This window comes from Leptidea sinapis, chromosome 37, assembly GCF_905404315.1.
Source record: "Leptidea sinapis chromosome 37, ilLepSina1.1, whole genome shotgun sequence".
Classification (NCBI taxonomy): Eukaryota; Metazoa; Arthropoda; class Insecta; order Lepidoptera; family Pieridae; genus Leptidea; species Leptidea sinapis.
Window position 1 is genome coordinate 3,208,040 of NC_066301.1, and position 19,700 is coordinate 3,227,739.

Sequence of the window (19,700 nt, forward strand, 5' to 3'; positions counted from 1 at the left end):
ACTAATCTTTTAAAAGTATTTTATTTATGTGTGTAACAGTTACCTTTAAAAAAAATACTATTGAATTAAACTAAATACTTAATCAAAAATTAACATTTTAAGCTTACAGTGACGGTAATTTATATTTTAGAATCAATACCCAATTAGAACTCCTTAGGAGGTCATCGGGATGCTAAGCTGCTTGGGGGAAGTAACAAATTCAATTCTTAACAATGAATAAACATCGGTAGGGGAATTTAAAGAATCCTCGCAAATTTTCTTGCCATTACAAGCTCGATGGACACCAAGTCAAAAGTGGTCTCCCTCTTTTATGTAGACAATACCATCTTGAGAGCTGAATATCTTAATCTCCTTAGACTTAAATATACCCCAGAAGGATTCAACGCTTTTATTTCTAACAGTAAAACTCAATCTAAGTATCGGAAAACTAAATAATGTTATTGCTTCTACGACTAAAGGGCGGATTTAAGTAATAAGAGTCGATCAGTGCGCACAACCGGCGCGGGCGCTAGCATGAAGACGACTGCGACTTCTCAATGAGCGCTCTACTGATGGACAATAATAACTAACTGGAATCACGTCACCGACAGTGACGTACACATTGACAACTTCAAACACACTTTGAAAGATGACGTTCGCCATCAGTTTAGCCCAATACAAAGAGTAGAATATAATCATACAGGCCATATTACTTTTATATTCTAATTCTCCGACATACATTAAGATAATTTTGTTTCTGTGATCATTTCACGCCTGTATAATATAAATTGTCATTTAATTTCAAATTAAAAAAGGTTTTCGTCAATAATATTCGATTAAATAGATTTTGTAAATTAGGATACGCTTCAGAAAACTTCAGTAAATATACGATTGAATTTATCGGATCGAGTGAAACGTGAAAAGGTTGGCGAATTGAAGGGTCCATACTGATTTGAATTGAAATTAAAATTTGTACCAACGATATTGGCCGCTCATCAAGCATACAGTGCTCTCAATAAATAAACATCTACTTGTATAATAGCTGGTAATTGATACGCCCTACCCATTAAAATGCATCGCCGCTCAGGATTCTTGAAAAACCCAAAAATTTTGAGCAGCACTACAATTGCGCCTGTCACCTTAAGACATAAGATGTGAAGTCTCATTTGCCCAGTAATTTCACTAGCTACTGCGCTCTTCAGACCGAAACACAGTAATGTTTACAGATTACTGCTTCACGGTAGAAATAGGCACCGTTGTGGTGCCCATAATCTAGCCGGCTTCGTGTGCAAAGGAGCCTCCCATTGATAAAGTTAATCATAAAATTACTATAAAATCCTTGATAAATACTTCTTTTGATTAGTTTCTTTTAAGGGCTACTTAAATGACCTTCCTCTTCTCTCTTTGGTACTACTAACCTTCTTTTTCTTATACTTTTTCTCTTACTATGTACTTACGACCTTAATAGGGGGGTGCTACAATAGCGATATTCAATGAACAGATGGGTACAACTACTTAACCGTAAAATCATAAGCAAATAAATCTTAATATTTAAGTGAATCATTGAAATTTTCAAACTTTATTTTAAAATTATATAATCTGTAATAAGTCTTATAACATATTTACAATACTATGATTACATAAAATTAAAACTATCATTACGAGGAAACGTACCAAGAATACTGGCAGCATTTCCACGTTGGATACCTAGGCTAATCGGTTGACCGAAATAGCTGTGAGCACTTGGGTTGCCAGTAGCCCTATTGAGGTGAGAAGATAGTACTTTGTACCTTCTCCGCGCCTCTGGGTCCTACGGGCCTAGTGTCTCTACACCAAACGGCACAAAGATATGACTCATTGAGACTAACATATTTGGCATGGCTTCGGTAGTCGTAGCAGCAGCCCCGGCACCAACTGACGTAACTTGGACATGAGAAGGAGGCAGAGTGTCGACGCAAGTCGCGTCCCAGACCAATTTTATATATTTAAATGTATTAATATTTTATTTGAAATTATATATTTAAAAAAAAATCCTTACGTAGGCGGCGTGGGGCAAGTAGGTGTCACATTAATGTGTAAGCATTATTATGTTTTGGTCTAAAGGGCGCCGTAGCTAGTGAAACTTCTTGGCAAATGAGACTTAACATCGTATGTCTCAAGGTGACAAGATCAGAATTTTCAGGTTTTTCAATAATCCTGAGCGAAACTGCATTGTAATGGGCAGGGCGTATCAATTGCCATCAGCTGAACTCCTGCTCGTCTCGTCCCTTACTGTCATAAAAAAAGATTATGGTTAAGTTGCTCAACAATAATATAATACACCAAATAATATGAGGTTTCTAACATAAAAAAAACAATCTGTGTTACCTAAATTGTGTGAAAGAGATGAAACCTGAAGCCTTCTGTGTCATTTCTATAAATATACTAAAGTTTTATATTATTTTGGTTAATGAATGAACATTGAATATAAACAAAAGGGGAATTAACGAAGGATAGTAAGGATTAGAGATCAGTGGGGCGAGGGATATCAGGAGGAAGGACGTGATAAAGAGAAGAAGACTGAGAGAAGAGTCGAGAGCAACTGAAAAAGATGTGATTAGGAGATCCTTCATCAAGTCCACACTTACAAGTTTTTGACAACTGACAAGCCAATGACATTAAAATGATTGGCATGACAATGATTTGACAGTTTCCCGCTAAATCAGTAAGAATCATGTATCTTAGCTAAAAATGGCAATATTACGTACTATAGAGACGTATTAGCTATCGGAGGTTTATCAATTCATCAAAGAGGACGTAATTATTTTCACGTAACAAGAAAAGAGACTGCTTAGGTAAATATTGAAATTTAGTTTAGTATGAAACATGCCGTAAATTAACATAAGTTTGAAATAGTAGTAATTACAGTATGGCGATTAGCGACGAAGTGTAATCCGGCTAAGTTTGAAACCGAACAGCTGCTTACAACGTAGTGGATTTCGGCTATCTCTGTTTTTACAAGATTATAGCCGTCATTTGTCAATCTATCAATGACTGCACGATTCATACAATCGAGTGAATCGCTTTGTTTAGAGAGTTTCGCTACGCTGCAATTGATTTCGAATAAGGAATGTTATCGAACGTTCGATAGGCTTAAAACACGTTTTAACTAATATACTTAAATAGATTCCATAAGCGTTTTATTATGAATAAGGCGGATAGAAGCTACGTCACAATTGCGTCACATTTTTCCTCCCAGAGCGTTATATAGCCGGATCATTTCACTCCGAGAAAGATAAACGGAGCGTTTTGTGGCTGTTATATCTAATAAATGACAATCATCCAGAGAAAAATATTATTTTTCCCGTTGGGCTTGGTTGATTTAGCACGTTAGCTTTTTTATTTACTTAGTGGCGTTTGATTTATGAATTATTTGTTACAAACAATGAAGCTTAGAGGATGGTTAATAGATATACAGTTTGTCCAAAGCTTGGGAAAATAAATTCCTTTAAAAAGGCTTAGTTAAATTTAATCTTATTATTAAGTAAAAAAAAAGTTATCAAAAAATAACCGACTTCAAAAAAAACTATTCCAAATCAATAGATTAGAAAACCGTACCTTCGAGATATCCACGTAAGTAGTATTCATAATACATTAAGGAGACCTCATATAAAATCCAATTTAGGACTTAACTCCCTAATTATCAGAGCTGGTGCACAATATAACATGCTTGTTAGAAAACACCCAAATATTCTATGATCCTCATGGCTCACTTAAGAATAAAATACTAAAATACTATTAAGTCATACTATAAACTAGCTATTAACATTAATTAATTTTCACATTTACTTTTATTTGCACTTAGTTATTAAACACTTAGGTACCTTTAATTATTTAAGTCAATGCTGTGCATTTCTTTTATAGGTGATCATATTAGAACTATAAATAATGTTAAGTTTATATTAATTGTAAAAGTCTTAATATGTATTCTGTTGAAGTGCCTAATAAATAAATAAATAAAAAATAAAAATATGTATAATACTAATGCCCTAAAAAGTAAAAAAAATATTACGTAAATAATAGTACAACACAAGCACATCTCACCTACTCGTACAACTATGAATATAGATAAAAAATACCGTGGCTGACACCACAATTAAAAATGGAGTTTTGTCTAAAACGCTAAACGGATATGATTGTAATGATCAGTATTTACAAAGGTAATTCGTTAAATGAATATCTAATAAGATAATATAAAGATAGAAATATTCAAATAAATTTTGTACTCTAACTGGATGGAAGATATTTTTATATTCACGTAGTGGAGGGTTAGGAAAATGTTCCGCCTGCACGGTATATGAAAGAAACATGAACGATGAAACGTGCCACTTCATATCTATCAAACAAGTTATTTTCTTTTATTATCTTCATACATTTATTATTATAAATATCATAATATAAAATGCTACCGGGAAAAAAGTGTTCATTAATTAATGATTGCAATAATAGCCTACATGGATTTTATATATAATATAATATTTTAAATATTTAACTGTTTACGATGAACAATTACTTAAATGAAACCTTGGAAATTCTTTACTTTTAAGAAAAACTGTTTGCTTCATCACTTAGTTGAGAAATATAATAGAATAATGTTTGAAAAATACAAGTTACATAATATTGTCTATGTGTACTGTACAAATAATTTTCCACATCTGGGTGTACTCAAGTATTTTATGAGGTTATAAATATTTAATTCACATATTCTGACGTGGCAATGGAACATGGTATTTTTTTTTACCCGACTTCAGAAAACCGCAAATTTGACAATTTATTTTTGATTTCTTTGCTAAGCTTGTATAACTTGAGATTCACGGGTATCAAATGAATTTTGAGTGACTGATTAATACTAGTAAACCACCAAACATTAAGTATATCTCATGGTTTTTTAATATTTTGGAATGGTTTGGGAATAATTTCACACGAATTGCCTTATTTATCAGTATAAAAGTACTAGCATTAATGTGGTTAAATACAATATTCATTTATTGCGCTATCGTACATAAAAATGACAAATTATATTACTTAAAAAATTTACACTTCAGAACTTTTACAATTATTTTACATTAAAAATTTATCTCTCAGAAAAATCAATTTTCATCCATAATTTCAACGACCATCTTACGAATTTTCGATCAGGCTACGTGTCCTTATTCGAGTTTAACATTTTATACCCATCCCAAGAAAAGTGCTCAACGCCTCTAAAGAAGTTTTCACTTCAAAAATATTTCATTATCAAGAAATTGCTGTACTGATTAAATAACAACAAGATCTATGCTGGAGACCCGTCAGATATATAATACCCAGCCATCATCCCGACATTGTACCCTCGCCCTATCCGCCAAATTGCAAGCAATTTGCCAACCGTCGTGTAGAAGTATATTTGACTTCCGAGTATGTCACATACTTCCTGTTATTTTACCATTTCAGTAAACGATGTCTTGTATGGTTTTCAATAAGTTTACAGTAAAAGCTAGACTACACAATTATTGTCTGTTATTTCGTCAACCATCTCTCAAGTTTAATTTATATAAAGAAAAAAAAATGCACTTATACGATCAAATTGAAAAAAAAATTTCCTTGTCCAGATATTTACTAGTTGTTGCTTACTTTTTGTATAAAATGGGAGATTAAAATCTTAATCAACAACTGAAATAAACATTCTCCGCCGCCAAACTGCCAAACGCCTTTTTCTGCCGTGAAGCAGTAATGTGTAAACATTACTGTGTTAGGGTCTGAAGGGCGCCGTATCTAGACAAATTACTGGGCAGATGAAACTTAACATAATATTATGTCTCAAGGTGACGAGCGTGTTAGATTATTAACCTTTTGTGTTAATATTCAATAATCATAAAGTACTAAATAACACTGAATAAAACCTAATGTGGGTGATTCAGTGTTAAAAGAGTAATGTTTTGATATCTTAAAACTAAAAAGTAGCTCATTTGGGTTTTAAAGTCAATACAGCCAATAGTTCTGTTCGACAGCCAATCAGGAACAAGCAGCTAGGATTGCCAACCTGAGACTACTAAGGTTTCGTTGGTATAGCGCAGTTATGCTTATACACATTTGGCTCGTGGCTGCTCACCGAACGGACACGTCAGAGTTAAGAATTTATAATTATTATTCGTTATATTATTCTATTTTCTGTTCTGATATTATTATAAGTTTTAATACCTATTAATAATCTAATAACGTCACTCTATGTGAATATTAAATGAGGCTAGTAAGTGTTATTTTGGTATTTTAACATAAGTACATATTATTAAAGATTCCTCAACTTGTTGGATGTATGTTGTACAGTATATTTTGTAATATTTAAAAGATGAGCTGGGAGTTTCTTATCAGCTCTTCTCCACGTGTCAAACCTCCTTTACGAACCGATGTAGAGTCATGACGTAATAAATATATACCACAAATTATATATTCGCTTTACTTGGAATTATAATTAATACTCTATTTCTCGAAGCCATTCTAACAAGCGTAATTGTAGTAATTGTGAGTGCACTGCATTGTAATGGGCAGGGCGTATCAATTACCATCAGCTGAACATCCTGCTCGTCTCATCCATTATTGTCATAAAAGGTTATGCTTAGAGCACAAGCATTAATCATTTTGGAACGTAATATTTGTAAATATCGTATTACCTTCTTACAACTAGGATCTCACCGTGAAAGCTTCTTTAGAAGTAAGCTTTTTATGTCAACTGGATCCAATAACAGGAGATGCTTCTGTATTTTTTGTATGTTTGTTACCTCTGCCTTATAGTTAAGGTTTTTTTCTTTCGCTTAAATGGGTATAGTCCCGAATTGTTACCATTTTTACAAAAAATATGAGCCGATAATGGAGAGGATAACTATGCGAACTCTTCAAGAAGCGATTTAGTTTTTTTCAACAACAATACAGAAAAGTATCATTGGGTTATCTGGACCTGAAAGTGAAGACCACATATGGCCATCAGAATGGTAAAGGTAAGATAATTTCAGGTGTGGTGACAAGATAATGAAACGACTATATACAACCAAATTCAAAGGGAAAAAAAGATAACCGAATATCAAAATGGCGTAAAAAAAATTGTCGTTTTTTTTTTGTAACAATGTTATTGTGAATTACATTAATTTCACTTTGTATTTGAAAAAATGTGTTCCTTTAAATTCTGTATGTGACATGAAAATCAGCCAAAAAATTCAAATATTCGAAAAAATAAGAAATGGCCACTAGTAAAATTAAAAAGAAATATATATTTTTTTTTAAATTACTAAAACTTTCGTGAGTCATTATTAACTTATTTATTACTACGGCTTTACTCACGTTTTATCGGTGTGGGTACCGACTAGTTTCAGACCATTCGGATGCGGGACTTTATCGCGAACCTACCACACTCACCCGGAAGAAGGAGCTCCGAATAGTACGAAACTAGTCGGTATCTACGCTGATAAAACATGAAAGCTGTATTAATAAATAAATATTTTTTTTTACCAACTTCAATCATACACGCTGACCCACACACAAACTCACAGCGTTCCCGCAACTCACCTTTGTTGGAAATTTCAAATTTAAATGCAAATTTATTTTTCGACTCAGTTCCCTACAAAATGTTATTACATTTTATTTTGTGGTGATACCTAATTTAATAGTGTTAATTAAGGTTAATAAAACAAACATAAACCACGTTTATAAAATTCTTTTACAAGAGTAATACAAATGTAAATTACTTACGCTCATTTTTTTCATTTTCATTAATAATTCACCCAACGCAGCTTTGTTTTTCTAAATCAATACTTTAAGGGGCTTAACAACAAAACGGAGGGTTAAAAACTAATGTTTTTTTTTATAGAATAGGAGGACAAACGAGCGTATGGGTCACCTGGTGTTAAGTGATCACCGCCGCGCACATTCTCTTGCAACACCAGAGGAATCACAGGAGTGTTGCCACCCTTTCAGGAAGGTGTACGCGCTTTTTTTGAAGGTACCCATGTCGTATCGTCCCGGAAACACCGCATAAGGAAGCTCATTCCACAGCTTTGAAGTACGTGGATGAAAGCTCCACGAAAACCGCACAGTGGAGGACCGCCACACGTCCAGATGGTGGGGATGATATCGTAACTTGTGGCGTGTCGTGCGAAGGTGGAATTCGGCGGCAGGAATCAGGTTAAACAGCTCTTCGGAACACTCCCCGTGATAAAAAGCTACTCTTAATATTTTTAGGATCTTTTTCAAAAAATATCATATTTGGAACTCCTTGAACAGCCTACAATGTATCTTTACTGATATTAAAAATACTAAGTTAGTTTGTTACGCTTTCTCGCCTTTACTCTTCAACCGATTATATTGAAATTTAACACATGTTCTCAAGGGTACGGAAAGGACGTGGAGTATTTTTTAACGCGAAATTTTTAAGAGCTTCGTAAGGCTAAATTAATTTTAGTTGAAAGAAATGGTGAAAGAAAGCTATCGATCGAAAAAGAAGCACTTTTAAGGTACTTCGGATGGTTTCAAGTTAATTTTGGAGTATTTGTGAAATCGATGATTGCCGCCGCATAAATACCTTACAAGTTATTTAAGTATCAATGTAAACTAAAGGTATCGTTTTTAAGATTCTCATGGTTACAGAGACTAATTTGAGGTAATTTCTTATCTAAGATGGCCAATGGGCAAAGTTATTAGAGAACGAATTAGGTATCATTTTTGAAATTCAAGATGGCCTGCGCAAATTTCTGATTCCAAGAATATGGATATTGGTTGCAAGTTTCTCGAGTTAGCAGATATTTGGGATCATTGTTGGAACCCAAGATGATTGCCACGCAAATTTATGATTACAACAGTATGGATAACATTTACAAGTTTCTCAGTAGTGCAGAGAAAGAATTTGGGTACCAATCCAAGATGGCTGCCACACAACTACTCGTATTATGATTATAACAATATGAATATTGTTTTTAAGTTCCTCGAGATAGCAGCGAATTGGGATCCATAAAAACCCGCCATTCAAATTTATCACTGCATCATTATGGATATAGTTGCAAATTTCTCAGTGCAGAGAACTAATTTGGAATCTAATCCAAGATGGCCGCCAACTGTTATGATTTCAACAATATTAATATCGTTTCCAAGATTGTTGTGGTGGCTGAGAGTAAATTCAGAATTAATAATACAATTTTTAAGTTTTATGCATCATATGTACGTATATATAAATATATATATGTCATTTAGTTCGACAGCTATCACACCAGTGAGCTATTGCGATTCTATTCATTGCGATGTTTCACATGTTTCAGACACAACACAATGTATATTTTTTAATGGAGTTACCGACGTCGGAATACGCAGTTAACGCGGACATACTGTGGATAAAAAGCTTGTATTGGATTAAAACGTAATGATGTAGAATAATGCTTTGGACATACCTAGTTATAACGATAAGGATAAAGTAAATAGCCCATTTATTATCCACGCATGGATTGAGAAGACTGTGGAAACATCAGTTTTCTAGAGAATACCAAGATTCAGTGCTCTTGGCAAATGTTACCATGATTTGTTATTGTTTCCTTCATTCTTTTCTGGCTTCATTCTTCATGACTATGATTAATTCATTCTTTTATATCACAGATAATTAAGAATATGGATTGAAAAATCAATAAATAGACAACAACTAGAAGGATTCCTTTAGTGGAGGCGCCATAGTTAATAATTGCGAAGTTATAACTACATAAAATTACTTCGTTGTTTTTACTAAAAGTTACAGCAATTAATAGTACAATTTTTACTCTTACACACACAATTGATTAAGTTTTGACGGGAGCTGAAGTGAAAGGTCAGCGCATTACATAAAACTGAATACAATATGAGATTAAGGAGTTAGGGGGATATAAGCAGGTTATTTGGGATTTGGTAGTACTTAGACGAGCCACTTCATATTTAAGTAGCATATATATAAACATTTTCTGTTCAGAGTATCATAGTTCTTAAGCGGTTATTTTGAGCTTATTTTATTTAACGTATGGACACCCCCATTATTATTTTCCCCTAATATTCATTAAATATGAAAATCATTTCATACAGAACCATAAATATGTAAATATGATAATATATAAATATGACACTAAAGCAAAAATCATCATAGGTTGGGGAAAAGTAACGAATATTTTTGAAAGTAAAATTTAAATTTATTTATTAATGTTAATATTTATGTATATTAATAGAAAAGGAATGCACAGGCATCCTGTGCTGAGCTAGATTATGGGTACCACAACGGCGTCTATTTCTACCGTGAAGCAGTAATCTCTAAGCATTACTGTGTTTCGGTGCAAAGGGCGCCGTAGCTAGTGAAATTACTGGGCAAATGAGACTTAACATCTTATGACGAGCGCAGTTGTAGTGCCGTTCACAATTTTTGGGGATTTTCAAGAATCCTCAGCGACACTGCATTATAATGGGCAGGAATCAATTACCATCAGCTGAACGTCCTGCTCGTCTCGTCTCTTATTTTCATAAAAAAAAACCTTTACTCCCTATACTCTATTCCTCGTAGCCATTCTAACACGTGTTTATATAAATAAAGATTAAGTGCGAATAATTCGATCAACTGCTATCAATACTCTGTTGTAAAATGGCTATAAACTTTTTCCCAGTTGACTCTTTATTAACGACTGTACTGGTGTGTCTACGTTATGAATGGATATCATTTAAATTGGTGCGATACATAAATCAGGAGCTGAGCACTCAGACAATGGAATCACTATCATTATTTACGGACGCGCTCACCGACTCCGAGATCCAATATATCCGTCCCATTCAATACATAAAACCAAACTTTTTAGTTCGATTTTATTAAGCAAAAGCATCTAGTCCACAAATTTATTCGCTATTACAAGAAAAGTTAATAAAATAAAAACAAATACGGGTTGCACTTCGGGAGTAGTGAAAACTTGAACATTAACATTGTGCATTTAATATTTTGGAATGGTATGGAAATTTATTGCGCTATCGTACACAAAAATGACAACTTATCTATATATATAAAAATTAATTGCTGTTCGTTGGTCTCGCTAAAACTGGAGAACGGCTGGACGGATTTGCCAAATTTAGGTCTTGCATTATTTGTGGAAGTCCAGAGAAGGTTTAAATCTATATATATAAAAATGAATTGCTGTTCGTTAGTCTCGCTAAAACTCGAGAACGGCTGGACTGATTTGGCAAATTTAGGTCTTGAATTATTTGTGGAAGTCCAGAGAAGGTTTAAAAGGAATAAATAGGAAAATGCTGCTAAATTAAATAAAAACAACAAATTTGTTTTTCCTTTGATGTGTCCATACGAAATTTCTATGAGAGAATTTATTGTCGCGCGGTTTGACAGTTCTGCTGTGAAACAATTTCATTACGACAGCAGGGTGCATATTTTACGAAGTAATTTTTGATAGATTTATGAAAAACATTACTTTATTTATTATATATACAGAACAACGTCTGTCGGGTCAGCTAGTATTACATAAAAAAATTAAAACTTCAGAACTATAACAAATAAATTAACATTAATAAGTTTACTTCTCAGAAAAATCAATTTTCATCCATAATTTCAACGACTCTTTCACCATCACATTACCAGCATCATCATCGCCAATCTCTAAAATTGATACAATAGGTTTATGGTAGTTAAGAAAGGTTGGTAAGAAACAAAATAATAGGTTACAAAGAAATACAAGTATAACTATCGCCTTATGGAGTCTTCGCTAATGGCAAAGCTTAAAAACCAAATAATTAATTAAACTGTGTAAATATTTCACGGCTAAGATTTTACCAGCGGGAAATACTTTGGCCGGAAGCCGGCTAGATTATGGGTACCATAACGGTGCCTATTTCTGCCCTGAAGCGGTAATATGTCTCAAGGTGACGAGCGCAATTGTAGTATCGCTCAGAATATATGGGTTTTTCAAGAATTCTGAGCGGTACTGCATTGTAATGGGCAGGGCGTATCAATTACCATCAGCTGAACGTCCTGTTCGTCTCGTCCCTTACTGTCATAAAAAAAAATGATTCGATCCTTCAACCTCGCGGTGTTTCGGCTTCGCAATCACAATGATTCAACCACTGGTCCAATGACCGTATGATCAGGCCATGTGTCCTGACGCGAGTTTAACATTTTATATCCATCTCAATATAAGTGCTCAACGCCACTAAAGATGTTTTCACTTCAAAAATCAAAGATTAAAAATAATTAATTCGGCCATATTCTCTTTCTGATCAATTATGCCGCAGGTATAAAGCATAAATCTTCAAAACTCTTTAAGAGTTTTTTGAAATTAGGTACTTTGCATGAAATGAAAGTTCCCCAATCCGGATCAGATTGAATATTCATAGAGTGAATTGAGAAACGCGAACGATATTCCGAGCTCTTGTTTTGTATTGAACGGTTTTGAAATATCCATTGAGTCGGTATTGAAATAATTTGCCGAATAAAAGCCGAGCGTATAAATCCCTTACTTCAAGCATTTTTTATTCTATATACAGTTTGACTCAACATATTTTTAATATTATTTATATTGCTCAAATAGCCATACTTTTTATTGGTTTAATTATATAGAAGCTGGTTTAAGGTAAGCTTTTTCGAATTGCAATGAATCTGAAAAGCCTTATGGCCTTACAAATAAACTTGATATAAAGTTACAACTGAGAATAAACCAAGAATATGCAAAATGGTTACAAATAGACATTTTGTTTATGATTGGTTTATTTGGACTGTCTGATATTCGGAAAACTGCAGATTTTTTTTTGTCTTGAGAGTATTGTCCGCGATATAGTCATAGTTTTGCATAGTTAATGATATCTTAGTAAAAAAATCTTTATATTTAATTAACAATATTTTTTTTTATTACAACTTATTCTAATATACAAATACTGTATAATTACGAAAGGTGCTAATCTTATGGAAAGGTAAGCAAAACTTGTATATGCTAAACTTGTAAATTAAAAATAAGCTCAATTAGGTCAGTTAATTTTTTTTCATTAGTGTTAATAATTAATGTACTTTAGTGATGACACGAATTATATTTGAAAACAAAATTTATGAACGACGCGGGACCCAAGCCCGTGACCTCTCTTTTCTCGTTCAACTCTCAGGTTGTGGCTTCATCTATAGTATCTATTTTATTTAAAGTTAAAGCAGATTCGAGTTAAATCCAGAATTGAGGGTTATCTATCACTTTAAAAATATCAAATTGTATACTTTACTGGCATTTAAACTAAGTAGATAAACTATATGACGTGTCGTTATCATCAAATAATTAAACACATGGAATCTTTATGGACTTAGAACCAACTTACTGTAGTTAAGGAGAGAGCTACGAGTACAATATCTTATATATAAAATTCTCGTGTCACGGTGTACGTAATTCCTCCGAAACGGCTCGACCGATTTTCGTGAATCTTAGCATACAATCTTAGATGTCTTACATCTATTTTTCATCCCCCTAAATGTTAAGGTTGGTCCACCCAAATTTTTTTTTTAAATTTGTTATTTATGATTCAGCATTAAAAATACATACAACTTCAAATTTTCACCCATCTACGATTAACACTTACTTTTATATCGCGATTTTAATATTATTCTAATCCATCCACAGACAGGCAATAGAGCTGCAATATGGCAATCGAATGTAATGATTGTTGTAGTACGATAAATTTTATGTATGATATATTTGGTAGGTCTGAGAATCGGTCGTCATCTATTTCTATACCCTAAAAATTTTAATTATTATATTTTTTTATTATTATATATATCAATACAACGTTTGCTGGGTCAGTTAGTTATAATATGTATTTCAAAAGTAATATGATTAAGAATAATTTATAGGAAGAGTTCGAATATTGTAAAAAAAAAGAAATTTTTAATATCTTCTCAATAAAATATAATTGCAGAAATAAATATTACTTATACGTGTAATGTAATACCCGGAACCTATTAAAAAAAATATAAAATATAATATATACATAATAAATAAAATACTGTTTTTTATGAATAAGTCTAAAATATTTCATAACATCAAGAATTATTTCGTAAAATATGCTCCCTGTTGTTATAATGCAATTGTTTCACAGCAGAACTGCCAAACCGTGCATCAGTAATTTCTCTCATAGAAAATATGTCCATATAAAACAAATATTGTAAATAATAATAAATATGAGTTCAATTCGACATAAAAACTGTTCTATCTCTCAAGTTGGACTAAACTACACTCCATGAAGTAATCCCCATTAAAATCCGTACATTCATTTAGGGGTTCACTGGAAACAAACATCAGGACACTGTATTTATATACACAAGCTAGCTGACCCGACAGACGTTGTTCTGAAAATCTTATATATACGTGGCTAACACTGAAAATGTTTAGAACTGGCCAGTTAGAAACATTGATATTAATTTTTTTTTTTTAATTTCAATTTTAGAACTCCTTGGTTACCTAATGTATATTTCATTCATTTGTCATTTGTTTTTGTGAATTGGCGGCAAATCTAAAACTCTTGTAACACGTGAAAATGAACCTAACGCGAGATAATTTTCCGTCAATGATTTATTTATATAATTATATATTTTATACTTTCGTTGGGCTTACTCAACAACAACGTTATGAGAGGCGATTAGCATTTCTTAATGAAGCCCCATCTCGTACCACTATCCATACTTTCACCATACTTTAACCGACGGCCAGAAACACCTTCGCACAGACAGGTGTCGCCAATGAATGTTAGATAAGTTCAATGGCGGTTACTCAAATGCTGTATTTGACATCGTCACAGGTGATGAAAGCTAGATATATTGCTACGAACCCAAAACCAAAAGACAATCAACTTAGTGGGTGTTTCCTTTCAAGGATTGGCCAACTAAGGTAAAGAAAGGAAGAAGTCAAGGAAAAAAGATGATTGCCTCATTATTTGGTCGGAAAGGACATTTCGCGACAGTTGTGCTAGAAAATGGAAGGACAGTTTCTGCAGACTGGTATGTCAATCGCTGTTTGCCTGTTGTCTTGGAGAAAATTCGACAGCAGCGCCCTCGAAGCAGGTTCCTTCTTCACCACGACAATGCTTTAGCATATTCCGCAAAACGGACTGTCGAATTTTTGACTATAGCAGGTGTGGAGATAATGAGTCATCCGCCATACAGTCCTGACCAGGCGCCCAGCGACTTTTATTTATTCCCAAGAACTAAAGATAAAATTCGAGGTATTCGCGTTACGAGTCCTGAAGATGCGGTGAAAGCGTACGAAAATGCCATAGAAAGGACCCCTAAGGAAGAATGGGCCCACTGCTTTTCTCAGTGGTTCCATCGAATGCGACGATGTGTTGAGAGGAACGGAGATTACTTCGAAAACAATAAAATTTTTGGCAACTTTCTACATTAAGCCGTTTTTCATTTTCTAAACATTTTCAATGTTACCTAGGTATAATACTCCTATCGCGGCTTTTGTTATCTAACTCCAAAGCGGCTAAACCGATTTTTATGAAATTTTGTGTACATTTCGGATAGATGTGAGAATCGGCCAACATCTGTCTATCATATCCCTAAATGATGGATCAGGTCAAAAAATTATTTGGAACATTTTCCGTGATTAATTCGGTATAAGACTACGGAGTGCCAAGTTTCTACGCAGTGCCAAGTGATGGAGCCGATCACAGAATAATAGATCCTCGACTATTAGGGAAGCTCTGCGTTTAATGCGGTCATATGGTTCAAGGTGATGCTAGGACGTACGCGACCGCTATACATTATGTGGTTGGGGACATGTGTCTTATAGAAGCTACGAATGTACGCCATCTTGAAGTAGTTACAATATTTACTTTATAAGGACCAATAAACAGTACAACAATAATATTTAACTATAACTAATACATATAAACCTTAATTATTAATTGTGAAACCAACTACATTAGATAAATAACCACAACCACAGCTAAATTATATTAGAGAGATAAACACGTACATCTATATAAACAAGAAATAAAATTTATGTGCTTAGTAACAATCAAAATAGAAAAGAGAAAAAAAAGACCAAAGCAAAGTACAGATTATGACGGCTGTGATAATAAATATTATTGTTTATTACATAGGTATCGGTATTTCATTTACTATTTACTCTATTTAAATTAAATTATAATGTAACATAAGGTTGAATAACTAATTTAAACTTTTAAATCTTACTAAGTAGTTATCTTTTAATCATACTACCTAATTAATTTTTTTAAAACATCAATAACTCCTACTCTTAAGGCGCGGTCATACCTCAATATTCACAAAAATTGGTACCTTAGAGAGTCGATTACAACACAACGCAATGAAAATATTCCGGCGGAAAAATTACATTACAAAAAGAAGGACTTAAACAAAAATTTGAACCGAATAGAATATTTATATATAATTTAAAATATCCAATAAATATTTGGAAGTTGCTTCCCAAAAATAAACTTTGGAGTTAAAAATCTCTGAATTTTTAGCGATAACAACATACGTTTTCTTAAAGAATTTAAAAGAATTAGCATTTTTCTAAAACTTACACCGAACAAATATTCATGCTTCGTATAAATCCCTCACTTCAAGCATTTTTTATTCTATATACAGTTTGACTCAACATATTTTTAATATTATTTATATTGCTCAAATAGCCATACTTTTTATTGGTTTAATTATATAGAAGCTGGTTTAAGGTAAGCTTTTTACAATTGCAATGAATCTGAAAAGCCTTATGGCCTTACAAATAAACTTGATATAAAGTTATAACTGAGAATAAACCAAGAATATGCAAAATGGTTACAAATAGACATTTTGTTTATGATTGGTTTATTTGGACTGTCTGATATTCGGAAAACTGCAGATTTTTTTTTGTCTTGAGAGTATTGTCCGCGATATAGTCATAGTTTTGCATAGTTAATGATATCTTAGTAAAAAAATCTTTATATTTAATTAACAATATTTTTTTTTATTACAACTTATTCTAATATACAAATACTGTATAATTACGAAAGGTGCTAATCTTATGGAAAGGTAAGCAAAACTTGTATATGCTAAACTTGTAAATTAAAAATAAGCTCAATTAGGTCAGTTACTTTTTTTTCATTAGTGTTAATAATTAATGTACTTTAGTGATGACACGAATTATATTTGAAAACAAAATTTATGAACGACGCGGGACCCAAGCCCGTGACCTCTCTTTTCTCGTTCAACTCTCAGGTTGTGGCTTCATCTATAGTATCTATTTTATTTAAAGTTAAAGCAGATTCGAGTTAATCCCAGAATTGAGGGTTATCTATCACTTTAAAAATATCAAATTGTATACTTTACTGGCGTTTAATTAATATATATATTTTGAATAAACAAAAGAAAATCATTAAAATAAATGCTCATTTGCAGCTTAGCCTCATGATCAACACAAATATTGTACTACTGGTTGTAGCGTTTACAATCCTAGTCAGTCCGCACCTTAACGAGGAAGCACGATTACTGAAAATATCTATGTGTGTAAAGTTCATTATAATTTTTAAGGAGACTAAATAACGGTGCACGAAAATCAGCGTTTTCCGTGCTTCTATTATTTGCAAATAATTATTTCTTTTTTACAGCACGCACATGTGTGCGAACTGGCACTAAATAGCGTATTTTATTAAGAAGATCAATACAATCGTAGCGATTGTGACAAATGTCATATTATAGCATCACTTCAAGATTCTAGATTTTAGATCCAAAATGCAATACTTTTTTTAACAGTTCATCATAAGAGATAGTTATGGAATATCGGATAGGTTTGTTTGTTATATACTTATAAGAGCTCGTGATTATGTCGATGAAATATGTTAGTCAATCGTGTTCCGCTTAGATATAACGTGGGGGAGCGATATTACCAATGGTGGTGATTCGCTCGAACAAACAGTTTCAACTAAGATCGTCGCAACGTAGAAATCCACCGTACTATTTCTGATTCGGAATTTGTTCAAACTTTTTATTACAAAATGTTTCTTTCGTAACTCATATCAATTCTCAACTGAATATCTAAGCGATGTGAGTTCATTGTGCATGAGAACTAAGGCAATGAGTGGAATATAACAATTTCACTTTTAGCTGTATATTATTCATCCGAGACGTTGGAATATTATATAATAAGTCACCATTAATATAATTTACAACACAGTGTGTAACTGCCTGTTAGAATAAAAAAAAATCCTATGTTTCATTTATATGGAAAAGGAGGACAAACTAGGGTACGGGTCACCTGGTGTTAAGTGATCACCTCGACCCACATTCTCTTGCAATCAGAGGAATCACAGGTACGTTGCGGGCCTTTAAGGAAGTTGTACGCGCTTTTTTTAAAGGAACCCATGTTGTATCGTCCCGGAAACACCGTATAAGGTATTTCATTCCACAGCATGTAGTACATGGAAGAAAGCTCCTTTAAAAACCGTACTTTGGAGGCGGTCCTCACATCCAGATGGTGAGGATGATATTCTAATTTCTGGCGTGTTGTGCAAAGGTGGAATCGGCAGAAGGGATCAGTTAAAAAATATGTATTTTATTATTATTATATATATAGAATAAAATTTAAAAAAAATATATTTTTAGAAAATTTCTAGTGTATTTAGATAATAGAAATATTAAGTAAACAAATTTACTGATGATCGAACTCAGGGGTATGTACGGCGGAGGTGGACGCTACATCTACGTTTCTCGTTCTTGTACATAAAGGGTATGCATAAATTATAAATGTCAAAAAAAGGCTGCAATTGAGAGGCCCTTAAATGCATAAAATAACCCTGAACTACACAATTTTATAAACTTTACTTTATATAAAAGACGATGAGAAAAGTTTGCGATGCTGTTTTGGATCGGATTACAAATCAATGTGTTTAATATTACGATTTCTGCATTATTTGTATTATATGAATCATTAATTAAATGCTTATAAATCATGTTAATTGTTTGTCATCACGACTAGACCAGGTTGTTAAATTACAACATCGTAATTAGTGATTTTAATTTTGATTGAAACCAAACATTGTTATAAAACATTGGATATTATTTGTTTTTTTTTATAAATATTCTTTACTAAATATTTTAAAACATACTACAATAACAAAATATAAAGTAATTAAGTAAACTTACCAACGGAGTCCGAACACTTAAAGAACACTGAAACTCCAATTAAAGTTATAAGCGCTGCTCGAGACATTGTCACAAACTACCACAAGTCACCGCATACAAAACACATAATATTAGTTACAAGAAATATCACGACTATCACACGATATGTTTAAAATATGTCGTATTCGGTTATATTTTAGGTACCGCGGTAATATCCTCCAGCGCCTTCGAATATCAACTGTTGGAAGTAAACTTACCCGCTCTAGGACTGTCGTTGGCGCATGCGCTTTCCTTTCAACTTAAATGCAAGGAATCCTCGCTTTCTCCAGATATCTCAACACGTATTTCTTCTAGTTTAATTTAAAAATATCTTTGTTTAGTGGAATTCTATTACACAACTTTGACTCACAAGATTATTAGAGATAAAAGTTAAACTGTATATAATCCATATATAATCTGTATATAATCAATACCATCATTTTATTAAATCTAACATATTATACTAGTGGGAGGCTCTTTTGCACAGGATGCCGACTAGATTATGGGTACCACAACAGCCCCT

At 32.9% G+C, this 19,700-nt stretch overlaps 1 protein-coding gene across 1 annotated transcript in view; it reads right to left on the reverse strand.

The window, feature by feature from the left end:
• The window catches only part of LOC126975686 (lachesin-like), a 45,935-nt gene extending 26,578 nt beyond the window's left edge, over window positions 1–19,357 (reverse strand). The window contains exon 1 of the mRNA XM_050823687.1: window positions 19,160–19,357. Coding sequence (XP_050679644.1) covers window positions 19,160–19,226 — 67 coding nt within the window. The 5' untranslated portion in view covers window positions 19,227–19,357. The remainder of the gene's footprint in view (window positions 1–19,159) is intronic.
• Between the last annotated feature and the right edge of the window lie 343 nt (window positions 19,358–19,700).